Below are 27,053 nucleotides of genomic sequence, written 5' to 3'. Positions count from 1 at the left end.
AACATCCCGTTTCTTGGGTAACATGTTGGAAAGTTCACGCATAACCTGTCTCTCCTTCTGAAAACCTTCCAGTTGGTCTATAGTCTGTCAGATATTTGGGCTCTTTCCATGTGTCCATTAAAGGTAATGCCAATTGTTATTGTTCAACCATCTCTCTTCCATCAATCTCTTCACCATCTGTCCTGGATTCACTGAGCCATGTAGCTCAGTGTCAGATTTTGTTTGGCAATGGCATCCTGTGAAAGACGTTATGACATTTTACTATGATGACATAGTGTAAGTACCTGAACCTGTTGTGGTTTTAACTAGCTCTGTGCTAGCATTTAAGAATACACCTCTCTAAAGGAGAAATGTTGAGAAATATTATCACCAGGTCCTGCCAGACAGGGATTGATACTGACAGAGGAAACATGATTGCTGAGAGGTTATTGAGAAATGCTCCAGACCTGCTGTGTGTCTCCAGCAACTTCTGTGTTTGTTTCAGATCTCCAGCATCTAATGCATTTTGCTGTTGTATGTATTGAATGATTTTCTGTTTTGTGATGAAATAATCCAATGTTTTTGTTCTAGGGGAATCTGGCACTGGGATGGGTAGGGATGAGTATATTGGACATGTTGCTAAGGACATTGAAAGCAAGCTTCCAGTTCTGTTTGATCTTGACACTATCTACAAAAAGTTTGCTTTGCAAATCACACCAACAACCGTGGTGCTGCTTCAAGAACTAGAGCGTTTCAACTTGCTGATTGACCGAATGTCACGGTCTCTGATGGAATTGCAGAGAGTAAGTCGTTATCTCCTCACTCTCTGGGAATCCAGTAACATTTATTATAATTTGCTACTGACAAAGGTGAAATATTTTGATTGATATTTTCTTTGAATCCATGAGTTCTCTAGGAAGTGCAGATTGAAAGCATTTAACAGCAGAGCTTTCTCTTTGAAAATATCTTCACACTTCCTCTGGTTATAGAATCACGGAATCTGACCACACAAAAAAAGCTATTCAGTCCATCAAGGTCCATTAGGTCTGGCAATTACCATTCAGTTAGTTTCATTTTCTGCCCATCTCCCTATCCATTGAAAGTTTTGTTTCAGATATTTACCCATTTCCTTTTAAAAGTCAATCTTGATTCTGCTTCCCCCACTCTTTTAGGTCAGACACTCAAATCTCGACGATGTTTTGTGAATACAGATTCTTTTAGTGTTGGGACTAACTTTTTTAGTTACTGACTCACTACTGGTCAGTTAAACTAACTTCAGTTTTAACTGTATCTCATTTAAATTGTGTATCTAAATTTAATCTCATTTCAAGCATTTATGCTAGAGTTTTCTTTAAATTTTTGTCTGAATCATATAACGCTGATTAATCATGTTATCACATGTTTAGCCCATTTAATTCTAAGCTGAAAATGTGTTGCTGGAAAAGCGCAGCAGGTCAGGCAGCATCCAAGGAGCAGGAGACCCTGCTCTCTGGATGCTGCCTGACCTGCTGCGCTTTTCCAGCAACATATTTTCAGCTCTGATCTCCAGCATCTGCAGACCTCACTTTCTCCCATTTAATTCTAAATTTTGTTCCAACTACTTTTACAGAGGAGTTATTCCATTTAAGTGGAATGGAATAATGCCTCCACTAAGTGCAGAGGGAATATGGTGTGAGTGGTGACATGATTAAAGCTAACATTATTTTAGAGACTGTAGGAAATAATGGGAGAACTCTTTGTACCCTGAGGAGACATTAAAACAGTGGTTTTCAGCTGTTTGTGAATTATTTAGAATTATGCTTTGCACCAATCTGTAAATTCTGTCTGTTCCAATTTGTATTCGAACAAAGAAAATTTACAGGCCCTTCCGCCCTTCAAGCCTGAGCTGATCCAAATCCATTGTCTAAACCTGTCACCCAATTCCTAAGGATCTGTATCCTTCTGCTCCCCACCTACTCATGCATCTGTCCAGATGCATCTTAAATGAATCTATCGTGCCTGCCTCTACCACCTCTGCTGGCAATGCGTTCCAGGCACCCACCACCCTCTGTGTGAAGTACTTGCTGTGTGTATCCCCCTTAAACTTTCCACCCCTTACCTTGAAAGCGTGACCTCTCGTTATTGGATCCTTCACCCTGGGAAGTATTGAATCCTTCACCCTGGGAAAAAGCTTATCTCTATCCACCCTGTCTATGCCCTTCATGATTTTGTAAACCTCAATCAGGTCCCCCCTCAATCTCCTTTTTTCTAATGAAAATAAACCTAACCTACTCAACCTCTCTTCATAGCTAGCACCTTCCATACCAGGCAACATCCTCGTAAACCTTCTCTGCACCCTCTCCAAAGCGTCCACATCTTTTTGGTAATGTGGCGACCAGAACTGTACACATTATTCTAAATGTGGCCGAACCAAAGTCTTGTACAACTTGAACATAACGTGTCAGCTCTTATACTCAATACCCCGTCCGATGAAGGCAAGAATACCATATGCCTTGCTGACCACTCTATATACCTGTGCAGCCACCTTCAGGTTACAATGGACCTGACCTCCCAGATCTCTGTGCTCATCAACTTTTCCCAAGGCTCTTCCGTTTACTGTATAATTGGCTCGAGAATTAGACTTCCCAAAATGCATCATCTCACATTTGCCTGGATTAAACTCCATCTGCCACTTCTCTGCCCATCTCTCCAGTCTATCTGTATTTTCCTGTATTCTTTGACAGTCCCATACGCTTTCTGCTACTCCACCAATCTTCGTGTCATCTGCAAATTTATTTTCCAGATCATTTATGGATATCACAAACAACAGTGGCCCCAACACTAATCCCTGTGGAACACCACTGGTCACCTTTCTCCATTTCGAGAAACTCCCTTCAACTACTACTCTCTGTCTCCTGTTGCTCAACCAGTTCTTTATCCACCTAGCTAGAACACCCTGCACACCATGTGACTTCACTTTCTCCATTAGTCTACCATGGGGAACCTTATCAAATTCCTTACTAAAGCCCCATGAATATGACATCTACAGCCCTTCCTTCATCTATCAACTTGGTCACTTCCTCAAAGAACTGTATTAAGTTGGTAAGGCACGATCTCCCCCACACAAAACCATGTTGCCTATCACTGATAAGCCCATTCTTTTCTAAATATAAATAGATCCTATCCCTCAGTACCTTCTCCAGCAGCTTTTCCACCACTGACGTAGGCTCACTGGTCTGTAGTTACATGGAATATCCCTACTACCCTTCTTTCACAGGGGTCAACATGAGCAACCCTCCAGTCCTCCGGCACCTCACCTGTATTTAAAGATGCTAAAGCTATTTGTCAGGGCCCCAGCTATTTCCTCTCTCACTCCCCTCAGCAACCTGGAGTAAATCCCACCTGGTCCTGGGGATTTGTCCACCTTAATAACCTCTAGTCTACCCAACACATCTTCCCTACTTAAGCCAACGTGATCCAGAGTAATCAAACTTCTATCTCTAATCTCAACATTCATCATGTCCCTCTCCTCAGTGAACACTGATGCAAAGTAATCATTCAGAATCCCACCCATTTTCTCAGGTTCGACACACAGCCTTCCTTCCTTATCCTTTAGTGGACCAATCCTTTCTCTAGTTACCCGCTAGCTTCTTATATTAGAATAAAGGACTTTGGGATTCTCCTTAATTCTGCTCGCTAAAGCTATTTCATGACCCCTTTTAACCTGCTTGACTCCTCGTTTAAGACTGGTCCTACTCTCCCGATATTCCTCCAGGGTCTGCTCTGTCCTTAGCTGCCTGGACCTTATGTACGCTTCCCTTTTCCACGTGGCTAGTCGTATGGTTTCACCTGTCATCCACGATTCACGAATCTCGTCTTTATTGTCCTTTGCTTTCCAATCTATCTTTGAAAGCCTCCCATGGGCGGCACGGTGGCACAGTGTTAGCACTGCTGCCTCACAGCGCCAGAGACCCGGGTTCAATTCCCGCCTCAGGCGACTGACTGTGTGGAGTTTGCACATTCTCCCCGTGTCTGCGTGGGTTTCCTCCAGGTGCTCCGGTTTCCTCACAGTCCAAAGATGTGCAGGTCAGGTGAATTGGCCATGCTAAATTGCCCATAGTGTTTAGGTAAGGGGTAAATGTATGGGTTGCGCTTTGGCAGGTCGGTGTGGACTTGTTGGGTCGAAGGGCATGTTTCCACACTGTAATGTAATCTAATGTAATCTAATCTAATCTCAAGTGTTAACTTCCCTTCAAATAGCTGTGTCCAAACCACATTTCCGAGCTCCTGCCTAATTTTGATATAATTGGCCTTGGCTCAGTTTAGTACTCTTCCCTTAGGACCACTCTCATCTTTGTCTAAGAGTAATCTAAAACTTACAGAATTGTGGTCACGGTTTCCCAAAGAAACCCCCACCGCAACTTCTACCACCAGGCCTGGCTCGTTCCCCAGTACCAGGTCCAATATGGCCCCATCCCTCATTGGACTATTGACATACTGCTCTAGAAATTCTCCAGACGCTTCTTACAAATTCTGCCCCATCCAGACCTCTGATGCTAAGTGTATCCCAGTCAATGTTGGGAAAATTAAAATCTCCCATCACCACTACCCTATTGCCTCTACATCTTTCCATAATCGGTTTACCTATTTGTTCTTCTACCTCACGTTCACCGTTGAGAGGCCTGTAATACAGCCCCAACAATGTAACTGTACCTTTCTTACTTCTCAACTCCACCCATAATGCCTCACTACTCAAGCCCTCCATAGTGTCCTCCTTTAGCACAGCCGTCATATCGTCCCTGACCAGCAATGCAACTCCACCCCTTCTTTTACTTCCCTCCCTGTCCTGTCTGAAGCGTCTATATTCTGGAACATTTAGTTGCCAATCATGCCTTTCCTTCAACCAAGTCTCTGTAATTGCAATAACGTCATACTCCCAGGCACCAATCTAAGCCCTAAGTTCATCTGCCTTACCCACTATACTCTTTGCATTAAAGTATATGCACTTCAGGCCACCAGTTCTTTTGCATTCATCTGCTCTCTGCCTACTCTTCCCCTTATTAATGTTACCATCATGATTCTTACAGTCTCCAGTCTCCACCTCGCTGCCTACTTGTTTTCTCTTCTGGTTCCCAGTCACCTGCCACATTAGTGTAAAACCTCCCCAACAGCAGTCGCAAAACTCCCCCAAAGACATTAGTTCCAGTCTGGTTCAAATGTAGACTGTCCAATTTGTAATGATCCCACCTTCCCCAGAACCGGTCCCAATGTCCAACAAATCTGAACCCCTCCCTCCTACACCATCCCTCAAGCCACGTGTTCATCCTACCTATTTTTTCATTTCTACGCTGGCTAGCACGTGGCACTGGTAGTAGTCCCGAGATCACTACCTTTGAGGTCCTCCTCTTTAACTTCTCTCCTCGCTCCCTGAATTCTGCTTTCAGGGCCTCATCTCATTTTTTACTTATATCGTTGGTGCATATATGCACCAAGACAACTGGCTGTTCACCCTCCCCTTTTAGAATGTTCTGCAGCCGATCGGTGACATCCCTGACCCGAGCACCTGGGAGGCAACATACCATCCGGGAGTCCCATTTTCGGCCACAGAATCGCCTGTCTACTCCCCTCACAATAGAATCCCCTGTGACTATGGCCCTACGAGTCTTTTTCCCGCCCTTCTGAACAGCAGTGCCCACCATGGTGCCATGATCTTGACAACTGCTGCCCACCCTTGGTGAGCCATTTCCTCCAATAGTATCCAAAACGGTATACCTGTTTTGGAGGGAGATGACCGCAGGGGACACCTGCACTGCTTTCCTACTCTTTCTCTGCCTTTTGGTCACCCGTTCACTGTCTCCCTCAACAACTCTAACCTGCGGTGTGACCAGTTCACTAAACGTGCTATCCACAACCTCCTCAGCATCATGGATGCTCCACAGTGAGTCCATCCGCAGCTCTAGAGCAGTCATGTGGTCAAACAAGAGCTGCCCCGGACACACTTCCTGCAAGTTTAAGAGTCAGGAATGTCAGCCACGTCCCTGAGATCCCACACCAAGCAAGAGGCACATGCCACGGGTCTGAGGTCCCCTGCCATTGTAAGCCTTAGCTTTATATCAACTAACTAAAACCAAACAATGCACTTAAGTATATGAAAGAAAGAAAGCGAAAAAAACAAAAGCCTTGCCTTACAGAGTCTTTTTCTTCTGGTTAGAGGAGGGGGAGGCGGGAGGAAGATACTACATGTGTAGTATCTCGGGTTTAGCCGCTGCCCAAATTTATACTAACTCCTTACCTTCCCGGCACCCTCCTGGTCCCCACAGCACCTCCATTCTGTCTCCCGCTGCTCCTGGACAGGAAAAGGAATATTGTATGTCTATTGTATATCTATTGTATGTCTAGAGCTGTAAATTGGAAGACGGTCTGTCAATTTTAAATGTTTAGTTCTAATGGTGTTTGCACTATTTATTAATAGAGAAATAATCATCTAAAACCAGCATCAAACTACTTTTAAAAGAAATGTGCCATCTATTCTTCTGGGTGCTCCGGTTTCCTCCCACTATCCAGGGATATGTATGTTAGGTGGGTTAGGCTTGGGAAATGCAGGGTTACAGGGATGATGCGGACATGCTGGTGTTGGACTGGGGTGGACAAAGTTAAAAGTCTCACAATACCAGGTTATAGTCCAACAGATTTATTTGGAAGTACAAGCTTTCAGAGTGCTGCTCCTTCGTCAGGTAGTTAGTGGGGCAGGATCGTAGGACATGGAACTTAGAGTAAAACGCAAAGTATTGAACAAACCTAGATTGCTGTTAAGTCTTTAATCGAGTGATTAAAATGTAGATCCCAGAACTTCTTTGAAGTCACATTCCTGAGATAACTCAAGTTTTTATAAACAAAAGATGACTAATGCTGAGACAATGCATTAAAGGGTAGGGTGGTGGTTGGGTCAGAGTGGGATGCTCTTCAGGGAGGGTTGGCGTGCACTCAATGGGCCTAATGGCCTGCTTCCATATTGTAGGGCTTCTATGATTCTACCTAAGGGTAAAAGAAAACATTTGGAAATCATGCTAATATTACATCTCACTGTCAAACCTCCAAAGTAAAATGCTTCTGAAAGTGTCTGATGTTCCTGTTCCATGAACGTGGGCCAGAGGAGATGGTGATACAGAATTTCAGTAGCAGATGTTGAGATGTTTCCTGGCTCCCATAAGGACTACAGCCCAGAAATCTGTCACCCACACATCCACTCACTAACCAATAAAGAGAGAATTTAGCTTCATTACTTTCAGTCCGACAAGAACCTGAACAATAATTGATGACCAGTTGTTGAGATTTGAATATTTTTGAATTTATGAATTTTCTTTTATATATTTGTATAATTTATATGATCTGTTTTGAACAGTGGGACTGTTTGCATGTTTCAGGCTTTGGCTGGTGAAGTGGGAATGAGCAGTGAGCTGGATGAAGTGGCCCGCGCGCTTTTTAATGGTCATATTCCTGCTATCTGGAGAAGACTTGCTCCTGACACCCTCAAATCACTTGGAAACTGGATGATTCACTTCAAGAGGCGGTTTGACCAGTACCTATCATGGGTTAGTGTCAAACTATATCATAGCAAGAGATTTCTTAATGATTCAAAATATTTCCATTAATTGAAGCAAGTATGAAAACATGCATAATAGTCAAACTACATTTCTTGCCTGGAAATGCACACCTAGGATAATTCCCTTGAAGCCAAGGCTGATTTCTCAATCAAGACATTGGGACTAAAGGCCAGGAAAGTATTGAGTCCAAAGGCTCTTCAGACTCACTTGCAACTCGATTTCTGGGACGTGCTGCATGGAGTCTGCAACAGGCCCCAACACTGGTTTAGGCTCATGATCCAGGCCTTAGGCTTAGACGGTAAAGAATAAATAGTGCAGATACACCTTCCTGCCTCAGTTTTGTGTCTGAGACCTGGGGAATCCTGATCAAGCTGCCTCCTGGATTAGTGACACTGGATATTGCAGCAAAGGAGGAGGGGTTAGAAGGTTGGGTGAGCAAGTTTGCGGATGATACGAAAGTCGGAGGAGTTGTAGACAGTGAGGAAGGATGTGGCAGGTTACAGCGGGATATAGATAAGCTGCAGAGCTGGGCAGAAAGGTGGCAAATGGAGTTCAATGTAGCTAAGTGTGAGATGATTCACTTTGGTAAGAGTAACAAAAAGATGGGGTACTGGGCTAATGGTTAGATACTTGGTAGTGTGGATGAACAGAGGGATCTTGGTGTCCATGATCTTTGAAAGTTGCCATCCAGGTAAATAGTGCGGTGAAGAAGGCATATGGCGTACTGGCTTTTATTGGTAGAGGAATTGAGTTCCGGAGTCCTGAGGTCATGTTGCAGTTGTATAAGACTCTGGTGCGGCCACATCTGGACTATTGTGTGCAGTTTTGATCGCCATACTATAGGAAGGATGTGGAGGCACTGGAACGGGTGCAGAGGAGGTTTACCAGGATGTTGCCTGGTATGTTAGGAAGATCGTATGAGGAAAGGCTGAGGCACTTGGGGCTGTTTTCATTGGAGAAAAGAAGGTTTAGGGGTGACTTGATAGAGGTGTACAAGATGATTAGGGGTTTAGATAGGGTCGACAGTGAGAATCTTTTTCTACGTATGGAGTCAGCTATTACAAGGGGGCATAGCTTTAAATTAAGGGGGGGTAGGTATAGGACAGATGTTAGGGGTAGGTTCTTTACTCAGCGAGTCGTGAGTTCATGGAATGCCCTGCCAGTAGCAGTGGTGGACTCTCCCTCTTTATGGGCATTTAAGCGGGCATTGGATAGGCATATGGAGGATAGTGGGCTAGTGGTAGGTTAGGTGGGATTGGATCGGCGCAACATCGAGGGCCGAAGGACCTGTACTGCGCTGTATTCTTCTATGTTCTAAAGCTGGCACTCTGCCAGTGGGGCTGGTCCAGATCTGGTCTGCCTAAGACCAGATTGCCAAATACTCAAGAGGCTAGAGTTGGGGGAACACAGAGAAGGTATTGGGGCCAGAGAAGGTTCTTGAAATGGGAAGAAGGCAAAACCAGGATTTTAAAATGGGTTGGGAGCCAGTGTCAATGAGCATGGGGATTATGGTAAACAGTACTTGGTGTGAGTTAGGACATGGGCAGCAGATATTTTGGTTAATCTCAAGTTGATGGAAAGTGGAAGACTAACCAGCAGATGTTCAAGTACTGCTTCCAGTCTGTGAACTTCTTTTTGATTATGCATGATCTAGTTACTTATCATTATTAACTTGCCTGATATTTTCTAACCAAATAACTGACAGATTGATGAAGGTGAACCCGATGTAATATGGTTGTCTGGGTTGCACATTCCTGAATCATACCTGACTGCTCTGGTTCAAGCAACTTGCCGGAAAAACAGCTGGCCTCTCGATCGGTCCACACTTTACACTCAGGTCACCAAGTACCAAACTAGTGACGATGTCATGGAGAGAGCTGGACAAGGTGGGGATCAGTTGTTACTCTTTGAGTTCTGACGAAGAGTCACTGACTCGAAACATTAACTCTGTTTCTCTCCGCAGATCCAGCAATTTTTGTTTTTGTTTCAGATTTCCAGCATCCACAGTTCTTTGTTTAACACTACTCTTTGAGATTCCTTTTCAGAAAGCAGCAAATGATGTTTTTGTATTACCATGTGTCTGCAGATTATTAAGCATTTCACACATTCGTTAATCCAAAAAAGAGACTTTGATAATCCTGAAAGAGTCATTTGAGGATTTAAAAAAATAATTAGAGATCTAGTGGCAATGTGGCATTGTAGCCTACAGAAATATTAAACATGCATTTCTAAAATAGTTGACTGTCTTCTCTGAATGTTCAGTTGTTTTGAATGGAGTTGGATTAAATAGAATGTTGGTCTCCTATTTAAAGTAGACAGGCAGGAGGCTGGGAGAACACAGCAAGCCAGGCAGCGTCAGGAGGTGCAGAAGTCGACATTTCGGGTGTAACCTACCTCCAGTCTTGAAAAAGGGCTACAGCCAAAACGTTGATTTCTGCACATCCTGATGCTGCCTGGCTTATTATGTCCTTCCAGCCTCCTGCCTAACTACTTTGGATTCCAGCATCTGCAGTTTTTTGTCTCTAACTAAATTATTTAAGACAGTTAAAATCCTTTCATTGTTTACTGTTATACAGGGATAGCCTACCACAATAATCTGTTTTCTGTAACAGACCCAGCTCTTTAAACTGCTGAGGTTCTTTAAAGCAAAAGTTACTCTCCTGATTTTCCACTGGCTGATCTGATAATCCTCAACTCCACTTTCTCACTCTTTTCCCATAACCCTTTATTTCCTTACTGGTTAAAAACCTGTCTAACCCAGCCTTGAGTATATTTAACACCCCAGCCTCGGCAGTCACCTGCGGTGAAGAATTCCACAGATTCACTACTCTCCTCATCTCTGTACTTTTGAGATGATGCCTTCTGGTTCTAGAGTCTCCCACAAGGGAAAACAACTTCTTCGCATCAACCTGGTCAAGTCCTTGAAGAATCTTGTATGTTTCAATAAGGTCACCCTGCTAAAATCCAATAAGTACAGGCCTAGTCTACTACACCTATCCTCCATACCTGGTATCAGCCTAGTGAACGTTCTCTGGGCTGCCAATCTTCCTTTCCTCAAATAAGGAGCCAAGAATTGTTCACAGTATTCCAGCTGTGGTCTGACTAGTGCCTTGTATAGTTTTAACAAAACCTTCCCAGCATTTAGACTCTTTTTTTCCCAAGATGGTAGCAGAGCTTGTCTGCTGCGCCCATTCCTCTTCTTTTTTTCCTCATAGTGGTTTATTTTCTTCTTCTCTCTGATGATTCCTGGCATCCATGGACCTCCTGGCCTGACACAATGAGCTATTGGCCTGGTGTAGTGTGGTGACCTTCTGATGTGGCGTGGAGGGGCATGGTGACCTACTGGCATGATGTGGCGTGGTGACCTCCTGGCATAGTGACCTCCTGGCGGGATGACCTCCCAGCATGGTGACCTCCTGGCGTGGTGAGCTCCTGGTGTGGCATGGTGACCTCCTGGCGTGGTGAGCTCCTGGTGTGGCATGGCGTGGTGACCTCCTGACATGGTGACCTCCTGGCATGGTGACTTCCTGACGTGGCCATCTAAAGTGATCGCCCCACCTCGTGATCCTCACAGTGAAGCCCGTGGTGGTCTAGAGCCAGGAACTGGTGCAGCCTAGAAGCTAGGTGACAGCAGTCACAATAAAAATTCTGAACTTCTATTTCTGCACAAAAAACACTTTTATTTCTCTATTGTCTCAAATCTTGCAACTAAAGAAGCTGTAGCTAGGTACCTTTGTACCTAAGTCGGTGCTATAATTGGCGATATATAAACTTTTCACTGTACTCATTGAGTATTTGGGACAATAAAGGCTAATTCTCATTCTAAAGGCTAGCTCTCCATTTGCCTTTGCTATTACCCCTGAACTTGAATGCTAGCTTTTTGTGATTAATGGACAAGGACTTCCAAATCCCTCTTTTCCGTACATTTCTGCAGTCTCTCTCCATTTAAATAATATTCAGGTCCTCTAATTAAATGCAAGATGGTGCTGGCACGGTATTGGGCTTATTGAGCCCATCCGTTCCAGGACAGCAGCATCATTTTCTCAACATACTTTTTCTTTTTTCTCTTCTTCCTTTCTTCTTCATCTTTGAGGCTAGAGCGATGTTGGCAGATGGTGATTGCAGCATTGACGATGTGGACCAGGGACTGCTGGTAGCTGTACGCCCGGATCGGGAACACCTGGTGGTGGTAGGCCTGGAGTGGGGACTCCTGCGGCGGTAGTCCCGGAGCAGCGACTCCTGGTGCCAGTAGGCCTGGGGTGGGGAACTCCTGGTGGCACTAGGCCCAGAATAGGGACTCCTGGTGGTGGTAGGCCTAGAGCAGGAATTCCTGATGGCGGTAGGCCTGGAGCGGGGATTCCTGGTGGCATTAGGCCCAGAGCGGGAACTCCTGGTGGTGGTAGGCCCGGAGCAAGTCTCCTTGGGGAATGGAACATCTTGCAGAGACCTTTCAGAAGCACTGAAGCTGCGATTGAGGTCCCAATTTGAATATCATGAACTCTATTCAAGTAATTTATTTTTATCGTTATTATAACTCAAAATGGTGCTAGATTGTGGCAACAAAACATTTTTCACTGGATCATCAAGATATATGTAACAATAAATCATTCATTCATTCCTCCAGCCAAAATCCAGAACCTCACATTTTCACATATTATATTTCATCTGACAAGATTTTGGTTTCATTTTCAACACTTGGCTTCCCACCTAGTTTTGTGGCATCTGCAAACATTCCAAAGCCATTTATCACGTTTTACGCTTGTGGGTCAAAACTGAGCCCGGTGTTCGAAATACAGTTTAATCTGAGATCAGTGTTCCAAATAAAGTTTACCCTGAGCCCAGTATGCTAAATACAGATTAACCTGAGCCCGATGATCTAAAAACAGTTTAACCTGACCCCGGTGTTCTAACTACAGTTTATCCTGAGCCCGGGTGTTCGAAATACAGTTTAACCTGAGCCCGGTGTTCGAAATACAGTTTAACCTGAGCCCGGTGTTCAAAATACAGTATAACCTGAGCACGGGTGTTCTAAATACAGTTTATCCTGAGCTCGGTGTTCGAAATACAGTTTAACCTGAGCCTGATGTTCGAAATACAGTTTAACCTGAGCACGGTGTTCTAAATACAGTTTAACCTGAGCCCGGTGTTCTAAATACAGTTTAACCTGAGCCCGGGTGTTCTAAATACAGTTTAACCTGAGCCCGATGTTCTAAATACAGATTATCCTGAGCCCGGTGTTCTATATACAGTTTAACCTGAGCTCGGTGTTCTTAATACAGATTATCCTGAGCACGGTGTTCTAAATACAGATTATCCTGAGCCCGGTGTTCTAAATACAGTTTAACCTGAGCTCGGTGTTCTAAATACAGATTATCCTGAGCCCGGTGTTCTAAATACAGATTATCCTGAGCCCGGTGTTCTAAATACAGTTTAACCTGAGCCCGGTGTTCTAAATACAGATTATCCTGAGCCCGGTGTTCTAAATACAGATTATCCTGAGCCCGGTGTTCTAAATACAGTTTAACCTGAGCTCGGTGTTCTAAATACAGATTATCCTGAGCACGGTGTTCTAAATACAGATTATCCTGAGCCCGGTGTTCTAAATACAGATTTACCTGAGCCTGGTGTTCTAAATACAGATTAACCTGAGCTCGGTGTTCTAAATACAGATTATCCTGAGCCCGGCGTTCTAAATACAGTTTAACCTGAGCTCGGTGTTCTGAATACAGACTAACCTGTGCTCGGTGTTCTAAATACAGATTATCCTGAGCCCGGTGTTCTAAATACAGATTAACCTGAGCCCGGTGTTCTAAATACAGATTATCCTGAGCCCGGTGTTCTAAATACAGATTTACCTGAGCCTGGTGTTCTAAATACAGATTAACCTGAGCCCGGTGTTCTTAATACAGATTATCCTGAGCCCGGTGTTCTAAATACAGTTTAACCTGAGCTCGGTGTTCTAAATACAGATTATCCTGAGCCCGGTGTTCTAAATACAGTTTAACCTGAGCTCGGTGTTCTAAATACAGATTATCCTGAGCCCGGTGTTCTAAATACAGTTTAACCTGAGCTCGGTGTTCTAAATACAGATTATCCTGAGCCCGGTGTTCTAAATACAGATTTACCTGAGCCTGGTGTTCTAAATACAGATTAACCTGAGCTCGGTGTTCTAAATACAGATTAACCTGAGCCCGGCGTTCTAAATACAGTTTAACCTGAGCTCGGTGTTCTGAATACAGACTAACCTGTGCTCGGTGTTCTAAATACAGATTATCCTGAGCCCGGTGTTCTAAATACAGATTAACCTGAGCCCGGTGTTCTAAATACAGAATATCCTGAGCCCGGTGTTCTAAATACAGATTTACCTGAGCCTGGTGTTCTAAATACAGATTAACCTGAGCTCGGTGTTCTAAATACAGATTATCCTGAGCCCGGCGTTCTAAATACAGTTTAACCTGAGCTCGGTGTTCTGAATACAGACTAACCTGTGCTCGGTGTTCTAAATACAGATTATCCTGAGCCCGGTGTTCTAAATACAGTTTAACCTGAGCTCGGTGTTCTAAATACAGATTAACCTGAGCCCGATGTTCGAAACACAGATTAATCTGAGCCCGGTGTTCTAAATACAGATTAACCTGAGCCCGGTGTTCTAAATACAGATTAACCTGAGCCCGATGTTCGAAATACAGATTAACCTGAGCCCGGTGTTCAAAATTCAGATTAATCTGAGCCCGGTGTTCTAAATACAGATTAACCTGACCCCGATGTTCGAAATACAGATTAACCTGAGCCCGGTGTTCTAAATACAGATTAACCTGAGCCCGATGTTCGAAATACAGATTAACCTGAGCCCGGTGTTCTAAATACAGATTATCTTGAGCTCGGTGTTCTAAATACAGATTATCCTGAGCACGGTGTTCTAAATACAGATTATCTTGAGCTCGGTGTTCTAAATACAGATTATCCTGAGCACGGTGTTCTAAATACAGATTATCTTGAGCTCGGTGTTCTAAATACATATTATCCTGAGCTCGGTGTTCTAAATACAGATTATCCTGAGCACGGTGTTCTAAATACAGATTATCTTGAGCTCGGTGTTCTAAATACATATTATCCTGAGCTCGGTGTTCTAAATACAGATTATCTTGAGCTCGGTGTTCTAAATACATATTATCCTGAGCTCGGTGTTCTAAATACAGATTATCTTGAGCTCGGTGTTCTAAATACATATTATCCTGAGCTCGGTGTTCTAAATACAGATTATCTTGAGCTCGGTGTTCTAAATACATATTATCCTGAGCTCGGTGTTCTAAATACAGATTATCCTGAGCTCGGTGTTCTAAATACAGATTATCCTGAGCACGGTGTTCTAAATACAGATTATCTTGAGCTCGGTGTTCTAAATACATATTATCCTGAGCTCGGTGTTCTAAATACAGATTATCTTGAGCTCGGTGTTCTAAATACATATTATCCTGAGCTCGGTGTTCTAAATACAGATTATCCTGAGCACGGTGTTCTAAATACAGATTAACCTGAGCTCGGTGTTCTAAATACATATTATCCTGAGCTCGGTGTTCTAAATACAGATTAACCTGAGCTCGGTGTTCTAAATACATATTATCCTGAGCTCGGTGTTCTAAATACAGATTATCCTGAGCACGGTGTTCTAAATACAGATTAACCTGAGCTCGGTGTTCTAAATACAGATTAACCTGAGCTCGGTGTTCTAAATACATATTATCCTGAGCTCGGTGTTCTAAATACAGATTATCCTGAGCCCGGTGTTCTAAATACAGATTATCCTGAGCACGGTGTTCTAAATACAGATTAACCTGAGCTCGGTGTTCTAAATACATATTATCCTGAGCCCGGTGTTCTAAATACAGATTATCCTGAGCCCGGTGTTCTAAATACAGATTATCCTGAGCACGGTGTTCTAAATACAGATTAACCTGAGCTCGGTGTTCTAAATACATATTATCCTGAGCTCGGTGTTCTAAATACAGATTAACCTGAGCTCGGTGTTCTAAATACATATTATCCTGAGCTCGGTGTTCTAAATACAGATTATCTTGAGCTCGGTGTTCTAAATACAGATTATCCTGAGCACGGTGTTCTAAATACAGATTAACCTGAGCTCGGTGTTCTAAATACATATTATCCTGAGCCCGGTGTTCTAAATACAGATTATCCTGAGCCCGGTGTTCTAAATACAGATTATCCTGAGCACGGTGTTCTAAATACAGATTAACCTGAGCTCGGTGTTCTAAATACATATTATCCTGAGCTCGGTGTTCTAAATACAGATTAACCTGAGCTCGGTGTTCTAAATACATATTATCCTGAGCTCGGTGTTCTAAATACAGATTATCTTGAGCTCGGTGTTCTAAATACATATTATCCTGAGCTCGGTGTTCTAAATACAGATTATCTTGAGCTCGGTGTTCTAAATACATATTATCCTGAGCACGGTGTTCTAAATACAGATTATCTTGAGCTCGGTGTTCTAAATACATATTATCCTGAGCTCGGTGTTCTAAATACAGATTATCTTGAGCTCGGTGTTCTAAATACATATTATCCTGAGCTCGGTGTTCTAAATACAGATTATCTTGAGCTCGGTGTTCTAAATACATATTATCCTGAGCTCGGTGTTCTAAATACAGATTATCCTGAGCACGGTGTTCTAAATACAGATTATCTTGAGCTCGGTGTTCTAAATACAGATTAACCTGAGCTCGGTGTTCTAAATACAGATTATCCTGAGCACGGTGTTCTAAATACAGATTATCTTGAGCTCGGTGTTCTAAATACAGATTAACCTGAGCTCGGTGTTCTAAATACATATTATCCTGAGCTCGGTGTTCTAAATACAGATTATCTTGAGCTCGGTGTTCTAAATACATATTAACCTGAGCTCGGTGTTCTAAATACAGATTATCCTGAGCTCGGTGTTCTAAATACAGATTATCTTGAGCTCGGTGTTCTAAATACAGATTATCCTGAGCTCGGTGTTCTAAATACATATTATCCTGAGCTCGGTGTTCTAAATACAGATTATCTTGAGCTCGGTGTTCTAAATACATATTATCCTGAGCTCGGTGTTCTAAATACAGATTATCTTGAGCTCGGTGTTCTAAATACAGACTAACCTGAGCTCGGTGTTCTGTGTATAGATTAACTAGCTATCTGTATAAAAGTAAGATTGGCCCTTTGGCTTGTATTGAATCGTCGATCAACGTAAAGTTACAGCGATAAAAATGGAGTGGTTTATCTCTGTTTAATATTGTCTCCAACAGCATTTTGCTCCGATTTTATTATTATTTGCAAGTTTACTCACCAGCTTCCCAAATGCACTGTCAAGTTAATGAAATACAGTGAACAGGACCAGTTCAACTGGGCTCCTGAATGATCCCCAGGCAATAACAACTCATTTAGTGAAGATAGATTGATGGTTTTCACAAATTCCTTTTGTTTTTGTTGCAGGCTGTTTTGTTACTGGTTTATATATGGAAGGAGCTTCTTGGGATATTGAAGAAAGTTGTTTGATTCGGAGCAAACCAAAGGAGCTGGTGACTGAACTCCCTGTTCTGAAGGTCATCCCCATCGAGGCTCATCGGCTAAAACTGCAGGTCTGCCACAGCCGGCTGAATGTGTATTACAAACAAAGTCTAATCAGGAAATGGACAGGGAGGAAATGTTTTGCAAGTGCAGTCGCTGAAACAGTACTCACTAATCACAAATAACTGACATTTGGAATGTTCTAGAGTTGGAAATGAATGGCAACAAAGTGAGGGAGGAAGGATGAAGAATGAACTCTAACACTGCCAAACATTGGATCCATCGATGTCCCACTGTAACGTTCAGACCTCTTCAGCTTACCCTATTGTAGAGAATTCAGTTTATGTGTTCACTTGGGTCGGGGTCATTGGTAAATATTGTAAGAAGCTAAGGCCCCAGTGTGGAGCACTGTGAGTGAGAACAAAGCCTTTCGTCCCTCTTTGTCTCTGGCTGCATTCACAAGCTTTTATCAGAAGCTACAATCTATTGAACTGTTTGGTGTAGCTTTGTGTACAGTCCAGGAACATTGTTGGGTGGAACCAGTAGCTGATGTAATGGGGTGTAGCTTTTCCCATTTACTTTCCACATCGGCTTTGTGATACATTGGTTAATAGAGCCAACAGGACAGGGACATATCCAGGGGGAAGGGATGGTGAGGATGATCCAGTGAGAGGTAGCAGGATTGGTAAGGACTGTCCAGAGGAACAATGTCATCAGTCCATCTACCTTGAATTCTAATACTCAGATGGCCAACAACAACTTGAATTTCTGTAGCTCTTTTAATGTAGTAAAATATCCTAAGGTGCTCCACAAAATATTATCAGACATTTCAGATCAAACAACAAAACATTCAGCTTATAAAGTAGTTCTAATGAGGTAGGATTTGGAAGGCTATCTTACAGAGGGAACAAGATGTGCAGAGCAGGGAGTTTCAGGTGTTGGTCAAAACAATGACTGCAGATGCTGGAAACCAGAGTCTAGATTAGAGTGGTGCTGGAAAAGCACAGCAGGTCAGGCAGCATTCGAGGAGCAGGAAAATTGGCGTTTCGGACAAAAGCCCTTTATCAAGAATAGAGGCAGAGGGTGCCTCTAAATGAGAGGGGGTGGGGGTGGGGGTGGGGAGAAAGTAGCAAAGAGTACAATAGGTGAATGGGAGTGGGGATGGAGGTGATAGGTCAGAGAGGAGGGTGGAGTGGATAGATAGAAAGGAAGATAGGCAGGTTGGACAGGTCATGGACGGTGCTGAGCTGGGGCGAGGTGGGGGAAGGGGAAATGAGGAAATTGGTGAAGTTATTGACTCGCTATTGTGGGACTTCTCTCTGCTCCTGAAATCTTTTTATTTGGAGAGAGCCTTTTAGGCTAAGTGTTGTGTATCACAACATTGTTTTTTAAAGCTTCTTTAAAAAAGTTTCTAAAACGGTAAGAATCCTTTGTCTTACCAATTGTGATAATTTCTAGAACATCAGGTTGTAAATTTGCTCGCTGAGCTGGTCAATGTGTTCTCAGATGTTTCGTCACCATGCTAGATAACATCAGTGAGCCTCCAGTGATGTGTTGGTGTTCTGTCCCACTTATTATTTATATGTCTCAGTTTGTTGTCATTTTTGGTACTGTTTCTGAAAGGTTGGAAAATGGGATTCAAATCGATGTGTTTATTGATGCCAGGTTTGAATGCCAGGCCTCCAGGAATTCCTGTGCATGTCTCTGTTTAGCCTGTCCCAAGATGGATGTACTGGCCCAGTTGAACTGGAGTCCCTCTTCATCTGAGTATATGGATAGTTGGTCCAACTAGTGATAGTTGGTTATGTGTTTTGGTGGCTCGTTGGTGCTCATGTATCTTGGTAGTCAGTTTCCTGCCGGTCTGTCCAATGTAATGTTTGTTGCAGCCCCTGCAGGGTATTTTGTATATGATGCTCGTTCTGCTGGTTATTGGTACAGGGTCCTTTAAGTTCATCAGTAGAATGAAAAGCCAATAGAGAGCTGCAGACCAGCGTTTACAGGAAAGCCACACTCACTATCCAGATACTCAACTACAGGAGCAATCATCCTAACACCCACAAATGGAGGTGCATTGGGACATTATTTAAATGAGCCACAACACACTGCAGCACCCACGAACTATGAGAAGCTGAGGAAAAACACCTGTACAACATATTCAGGAACAACGGGTACCTGATAAGCGCAGTCCACCAATTCCTACACAACAGCCCTAAACAAGATGACACAACCCGCCCAGAGACTCTAGCCACCCTGCTATACATTAAAGACATCTCTGAGATGATGACCAGACTACTCTGGCCCCTAGGCATCATGATAGCCCACAAGCCCACACTGAAAGAGCTACTGATGAATTTCAAGGACCCCATACCAAGAACCAGCAGAATGAGCATCATATACAAAATACCCTGCAGGGGCTGCAACAAACATTACATTGGACAGACCGGCAGGAAACTAGCCACCAGGATACATGAGCACCAACTGTTACTGGTACCCACACACACAGACGAAGAGGGACACCGGTTCGACTGGGTCAATACATCCATCCTGGGACGGGCTAAACAAAGACGCACACAGGAATTCCCAGAGGCCTGGCATTCAAACTGGAACTCCATTAATAAATATATCGATTTGGACGCCATTTACCAACCACTCAGAAAATGAACAGGAAATGATATCACCCATCACAGCAGACCAAGACACATAACTAGCAAGTGGGACAGAACACCAGCACTTCACCAGAGGCTCACTGATGATGTTACTGAGCATGGTGACGAAATGTCTGAGAACAAACCCACCAGCTCAGCGAGCAAATTTACAACTTGAATTACAAATCTTTTCCAAAATCTCAATTTCCAGAAGACACTGAGTGCTTTTCTTCTGTTTCTTTCTTTGACACAGAACACTTTACGAACTCCAGTGTACACAACATCGATGCGTCGAAATGCGATGGGTGTTGGTCTGGTTTTTGAAGCTGATCTCTTCACCACTAGACACATCTCACACTGGGTGTTGCAGGGTGTCTGTCTGACCCTGAACTCCGATTGAAGCCCCTGGCTGTCAACACAACATTGGGCGTTAATCCATCAGCAACAAGGAGCAATTATGTGTCCTCTTTTTGTTATTTGCTGTTTTTTAAAGTCTTAGTTTTCTTAATGTAATTCTGAAGTGGTATATTTTGTAATTTTAATACAATGAGGAATCTGATGTCTATTTTAATAATGTAATATACACAATATTCTGAATAGTAATCGACTTTTCAACAAAAATAAAATTAAAGGTTTGGGGTGTGAGGGAGTGGTGTGTGTGTGTGGTAAAAATCCTATTGGTCCAGGCTAATATTAATTACTGTTCAGTAATTGTTGGACACGCCTTTTATCCTGTCATTGGAGCTTGGTTTGTATCTTTATTTTAAAAAAAACTCCTACATTCTATTTTTGTTTTTGGAAGAAATGACAGATGTGTCGTCTTTCCACCACTCACGTCTTGCACTGACTCCAGTCTCCAGGATTTCTGTTTTATACCCAGCTGATTGACATATGTGTATCTGTCAGTAACACAAGGTACATGACAAACCCTTTCAGTAACAAGCAGCAACTTACCAAGAGGATGAAAACTCTCCCATTCGGGGCTCCATGTAATGTCAGCCTGATGAATCCGAGAAAATATTTGTTGCTGTGAAAAATCTTGACCGAGTTCAGATTCCAGCTTTTATCTACCTGGCTACCATTTGTCAGATGTATTCAAGGGCAGACTGAATCAGAGGAAACATAGAAGGCCACTGGTCTCACACAAGACCTCGGTGTCTGTATGTCCCAAGCTTTTAATAACTTTCCTATAACTAAAATATTTCCTGGGATCTGCTTATTCACTCAATCTCCTCTGACTGGTTTTCACAAGAGGAAGGGTCAAGCTGGAAAAGCTTAGAAAAGCTGGAAAAGCACTGCAGGTCAGGCAGCATCTGAGAAACAGGAAAATCAACGTTTCAGGCAAAAGCCCTTCATCAGGAATCTTCACAAGATGATGTTCATTCACTCCAGAGTTGAAACTTTATTGCTGGAACAGCACAGCAGGTCAGGCAGCATCCAGGGAACAGGAGATTGGATGTTTCGGGCACAGGCCCTTCTTCAGGAGGGCCTGTGCCCATTCCTGAAGAAGGGCCTGTGCCCGAAACGTCGAATCTCCTGTTCCCTGGATGCTGCCTGACCTGCTGTGCTGTTCCAGCAATAAAGTTTCAACTTTGATCTCCAGCATCTGCAGACCTCACTTTCTCCTCATTCACTCCAGAAGCAGCCCTCTTCTCTTCAAGCAGCAACACCTCAAGACCTCAATTGGTAGGGGTCAGATTTGCACTCTGTTTCATTGAGTACTATAGACAATGGAACAAGGTTATCAGGTAAGAACATAGGCCAAACAGATGTAAGCTTGATCTCTTCATTCCTTACTCTGCCAGCATACAGGAGCAGTGTGTTATTCATTACTCAATGGCAATCTTCAGTTAATCTTCAATTAAATTCATTATTAATATCCTATACAAATGAGTCAGTGCTGTTGTGGCAATGTTCCTCGACTACGCCCAGACTAATGTTTTGGGGGTGCAGCCTCAAATCACACATTTGGTGGAATTTAAATTCAGTCGATAATTCAGGAATATAAAGTTATCAGTAGCAATGATGCATGAAGAGATCTTCAATTGTAGGAAAAACCCGTGTGTTTCACTTGTCCTTCAGGGAAGGAGATCTGCCATCCTAGCCTGGTGTCACCTACATGTGACTCCAGACCCACAGCACATGGCTGATTCTGCAGCAGTTGCTGCTTGCTATCATGTGGTACAGTAAGGATGAATTCTAGTTTGTGGTTTCAAATCCCCACTCCAGGATTTGCGCATAAAACCTACATCTAATCTACTCCAAGAAATGCTGACTTTTGGGTTAAATGTTAAACAGAGGATCCATTTGCTCTCTCAGGTGAATGTAAAAGACCCTAGGGCCATTTCAAAGAGCAGGAATGTGCTCCCCAGTGTCCCAGATAGTATTTATCCCTCATCCACAAAAATAGTCTGACTACGCTCACATTGATGCTTATTGGGAGCCTGCTATGCACAAATCAGCGGGCTCGTTCTCTGGCTTATGGATGCCAAAATCAAGAGTAGTGGCACTGGTGGAGGTTTCAGATATAGGGAATGAGTGAGTTTTTTTAATGAGGATGAGGATGTCACTGGATAGGCCAATATTTATTGCCCATCCCTAATTGCCCAGAGGGCAGTTAAGCTTCAACCACTTGCAATGGGTTTGGAGCCACATGCAGGCCAGACAGAGTAAAGATGGCTGATTCCCTTCCCTAAAGGATACTAGTGAGCCAAGTGGGGCTTCCCCAACAATTGGCAATGGTTTCATGGTCTTCATTAGATTCTTATTTCCAGATTATTGTTGAATTCAAATTCTATCATCTGCCTCAGCAGGTCCTTAGCACATTACCTGGGTTTCTGAGTTATAGTCTAGTGATACCAGTTTACAATTGACTATCCATGAAGGGACTTGAAAACAATAATGAGAATTTTAAAATGGTGTCAAAGAGGAAGCCAGTATAGATCAGCAAATCGAGAGAAGGTGGATGAACAGGAACTGATGAGAGTTTCGATCCACTAAAGATCAATTTTATTTCACATCAAAAAACACAAATGCTGAAAATCTGGAAGAAAAACAATATGCTACAATTACTCAGGAGTGGCAGCATCAGCAAATGAGACACCCAACACGGGGGCAAATGGGGATCCTGATACAATCCTTGTCTGAAACCAAACACTGGAGTTATTTTTTGAAATAAATTAATAATGAAGTACAACAGGCAGTGTGGCTACTGCTTAATTAGGGAACCACCCGCTTGAGCACTGGCAGCTCCATCACGGGAACTGGTGAGAGGAGAGCAGCTACAATATGGGGGTACCAGAGAGGTAAAAACGACATAATTGAAAAGGCAGGGCTGAAGGATCAGAGGGAAAGCAGCTCCAAATGCAACACTGGAGCTGCAGAGGCAGTCACTCTTACCATTCCTCTTCAGTGCTGCCTTTCCATACACCCATCCCCCCAAGGGAATAACCTGCATTAGTGATCCTCCTGCATTGGGACTGGGGGGTCTGTCAGCACAATGTCAGAAACTCTGGACATGACTGCTGACTCCTAAAGCACTGCTCAGAGGTCATGGGTTCATCTTTCAACATAGCGGCTGTTGGAATTAAAGTTCAGTGAATAAACAGCAAGATTTACAGCACAGGAAAAGGCCCTACGGACCATCACATCTGTACCAGTCAAAAATGACCACCTACTTATTCTAATCCCATTTTCCAGCACATGGCCAATAGCCCTGTATTTCTTGGTATCACAAGTGCACAGCTAAATACTTGTAAAACGTTATGAGAGTTTCTTCCTTTACCATCCTTACAGGCAGAGTTCCAGATTCCCACCACCCTCTTGGTGTAAAGAAAAATGACTCACATCCACTCGAAACTTATTGGCCCAAAATCTATGCCCTCTTACCTTAAAATCTGGAATATAAGGCTAGTCACAGCAACAGTGCCAACCAATAAAAGATCTAATTATTCCCACTCCCGTTAGCCAGCCAAACTTCTATCCATGCCAATATGCTAAACCAAACTTTCTGAAGAAGGATCAGTGGTCCCAAAACATTAATTCTGATTTCTCTTCACAGATGCTCCCAGACCAGTTGAGCTTTTATAGCATCCACAGTTTTTTCAGTTTTTATTTTCTGCAACACGCCTGACTTTGCTACAAACATCTGCATCCCATGAAATAATCAAGAAAGGTGGGGGGGGGGGGGGGGGGGCGGTTGCTGTTTAAGTTGATACCCACCATCTGATGAATGCTCCAATGTCCATGAGAAAATCTCCTGGCAATAGGAATAAATTGGGCATTTCCCAGAATGATTCAGCAGCTGTGGGAAGAAAGCAAAGTTAATGTTCTGATGAAGAGTCACCAGACTCAAAACATTATCTCTGCTTTCTTCCCAAGGATACTGCCAGAGCTGCTGAGTTTCTCCAGCAATTTCTGTTTTTATTTCAGATCTCCAGTATCTGAAGTTCTTTGTTTTATGTCCAGAATGATTCTCCAATATCTTCCTGGGGCCAGGAAATGTCAGCCCATTCCTTTCATCTTGATGATCTTTTATTAAAATAGATGTAGCTTGACTGTCTGAACATTTCAGTTTTTGCCTCTTTGTTTCTCCACTCCAATACAACACAGGTTTTCTCTTCCTATCCTTGCATCACATTTTACTTCACATTTTTATGCCCTGATTTGTAGTAACCTAGTTTTCTGCAGCCTACCAAACTCACCAGACCCACAACTATGACCTCCCCAGTTTGGTGCAACCAGCCCATTTTAATATTGTTCCTCCAATTAGTAAACTTGTAAGAGCTTCTGTAAATAGTAAATGTGAGGAGCTTGCTAATCACCATGCTCTTCTGCATCTCATTGTCTTTTTGAAATCCTGTGTATATAACTTCCTGTGTAAAAGGGAATAAATTTCAGAAACCAATGAATCAGATCATCAATAATCATTTAATTGGATTACAAAATCAAACTTAGTATAAATGCAGTTATGACCTGAAGAAACCTGTAAAGATTTGTTCTTCTAATGGTCACGACACACAGTACATACATGGAGACAGTGATTTACATGCTGCCAGTTCTGGCTTTGTCAAGAGATCATTAACACACAATGTGACAGATAGTATATATTAAGGTCACAGCTACTCATACCTTCAACCATTAACATTATATTTGAGCAAATAGTTTCAGTTTTAGCTGCGAAGTTGTATGTTAGCATTGTTTATACCATGTTTTCTCTTTGAATAATTATAGCTGTTTAGTGCAACGGCTAGTGAATTGTGGCCTTGCTTTTCTCAAACCGTAAGTACAATTAGATTATTAGTAGAAGCAAGCTGAAGATTACATATTTTGGCCACTGTTTAACTACTCACAACTTGACAAAAAAAAAGTGAAATTCCGAATGAGTCTGTGCAGGTTTGTTTTCCCGTAAAGTGTCAGAGCTTGGCATTCATATATTCTCTGTCATTAAAAACAAAATAAAAAATTGCTGCAAGTGAAGTTTTGTCTATATTTGTGCACAGCATATAAAAGCAACTAAGCCAAGATAAAGCAGTCCTTTTACACAGTTCTGTCTGTCCCTGAATGCTTCCTAACCACTTTCCCATCATTAACCTGGTCAACTGCCAGTGTTTCCACTTCAGGCTGGCTCTGCGATGTGGTGATATGTGGGATTCGGTGAGCCACACCGATGTGATGTGGCTTGTGCTGCTTGTCTCTGGCTGGACTCTGCTGCTCCACAGCGCCACGCTCAGAAGGAATGGGTGGAATTAGCAAAGGCCTCTCCTTCATCAAGTGTGCTTCAGCAGATTCCCGTGCTTGCAGGAATGGCGTAGGGTCTGGCATAGCATCTAAAGGCTCCGATCGCAACATTAGTTTTCTTCCATCAGTTCCAAGTCTGTAAACTTCTGCAAACTCTGTGTTTAGTGGAGTTGAAAGACTCTTTTTCATTCTACGCCTTGGGGTTTCAGGCATCTTGTCTTTGGGTGGCGATGGCTTATAGTTGGTAGATGCAGAACCTGCAGCAGACTGACTGTCACAGGCTCCAGAGGCTGACGACATCAGCTTTTTTTTGGTTGCATGCAGCTGAGAAGTGAGGTATGCAATGGTGCTTGCCCTCTGTTCCAGCTCGCTTGACAACATGCTGAGCTTATGACTCTTCAACTTTAGCTCCTCTAAATATTTCTTCTCCCGCTCCTTCATCGTGTTTTCCAGGACTACTATCACTGCATTCTTCTTCTCCAAATCTTTTATCAGTTCATTGTTCTCATCTTCTTTGGCTTTTAGCTGAGATTCCAGTTCTTCATATTTTTTTCTTAATTCCTCACTTCTTGAATCACCATTCCCTTCAAAAGAAAACATAAACAATCAGAGGGATGAAGGTGAAAATTAAACAGAATTAATAAAATAACTGTCAGTGTCCTGCTCCAAACTTCTCTTAGATATTGACAGAACTGCAGTGCCTTTCCAGCACTTTCTTTAAAAACTGTAAGTGTGGAGGAGCTGGATGAAGAAAGTTGTTGATATCAACCTGGCAGGAATAACTATAACTCGAGGTTCAGAAGCTCTGCAGTGTATGATTGAGGTTAGACTGCATCACCTGTAAAATCTATCAAATATTGGCACTTTGCCCACAATCTTCATCAGTTATGAGTTGTAGGACAGAATCTGATTTCACACAAGAATATATTTGCCCTGCCCAGCTTCTAGATGTTGAAGTGCTGCATTATATTCATGAAGAAACAGTGGTTTCATCCCTCAGTCACAAAGCTGCAATGCAGATATCACTGGCCTGCCAGTCGGCCACACCCCAGCCAAATTCCTTCACCCTTTCAGTCTCATGCCAATGCTGAACTCCTGTTTTAAAAATACTCCCTCAAATTATCTGACAATAGACACTTATAAATGTGTCACAAGTGTTCTTTCTAAAAGATCAGGAATTATGCTGCTTTCCATTAAAAAGGCACAGTTTCTCTCTGGGTTACATACAACACCATCAGTCTGTGGACACAGCCATTCACTCTTCAGAGTCAGGACTTTCCAAGATGTGTTTGCCCTTTGCTCACCTTCTGCACCATCGCTTCCCACCCCAGTGAAACATTCACTGTGCAATGATTTGTTCTCTTTGTTGTCTCTCTCTTACCTCTCCCTCCCTTTGGAGCATGCCAACACCCTCCTGCTGTTGCCCTGTTCCATTATCAATGCTCATGAGGAATTCACACCATGTGGATAGAAATCTATCTGTGACTAAAAACAACCAGGACTGGTACTTGAACCGTTAGCAGAGAAGCAATGCAAAGGGGAT

General features: G+C 43.0%; 2 protein-coding genes across 6 annotated transcripts in view; one reads left to right on the top strand and one right to left on the bottom strand.

The window, feature by feature from the left end:
• dnah10 (dynein axonemal heavy chain 10) overlaps positions 1 to 20,413 on the top strand; it is a 380,504-nt gene extending 360,091 nt beyond the window's left edge. The window contains exons 75-79 of the mRNA XM_087999811.1: positions 571 to 782; positions 7,383 to 7,550; positions 9,268 to 9,448; positions 17,052 to 17,197; positions 20,025 to 20,413. Coding sequence (XP_087855937.1) covers positions 571 to 782; positions 7,383 to 7,550; positions 9,268 to 9,448; positions 17,052 to 17,197; positions 20,025 to 20,171 — 854 coding nt within the window. The 3' untranslated portion in view covers positions 20,172 to 20,413. The remainder of the gene's footprint in view (positions 1 to 570; positions 783 to 7,382; positions 7,551 to 9,267; positions 9,449 to 17,051; positions 17,198 to 20,024) is intronic.
• Positions 20,414 to 24,682: 4,269 nt separating this feature from the next.
• Positions 24,683 to 27,053, bottom strand: part of ccdc92 (coiled-coil domain containing 92) — a 63,507-nt gene continuing 61,136 nt past the window's right edge. For all 5 annotated transcript variants that reach the window (XM_088000292.1, XM_088000295.1, XM_088000294.1 and 2 more), the window contains one exon: positions 24,683 to 26,094. In XM_088000292.1, coding sequence (XP_087856418.1) covers positions 25,310 to 26,094 — 785 coding nt within the window. In that variant the 3' untranslated portion in view covers positions 24,683 to 25,309. The remainder of the gene's footprint in view (positions 26,095 to 27,053) is intronic.

Source organism: Chiloscyllium plagiosum, unplaced genomic scaffold (assembly GCF_037043375.1).
Source record: "Chiloscyllium plagiosum isolate Xiang-an unplaced genomic scaffold, Cpla_swu_hap1 HiC_scaffold_24, whole genome shotgun sequence".
NCBI classification, from domain to species: Eukaryota; Metazoa; Chordata; class Chondrichthyes; order Orectolobiformes; family Hemiscylliidae; genus Chiloscyllium; species Chiloscyllium plagiosum.
This window is presented reverse-complemented; position numbering and strand designations above follow the sequence as displayed.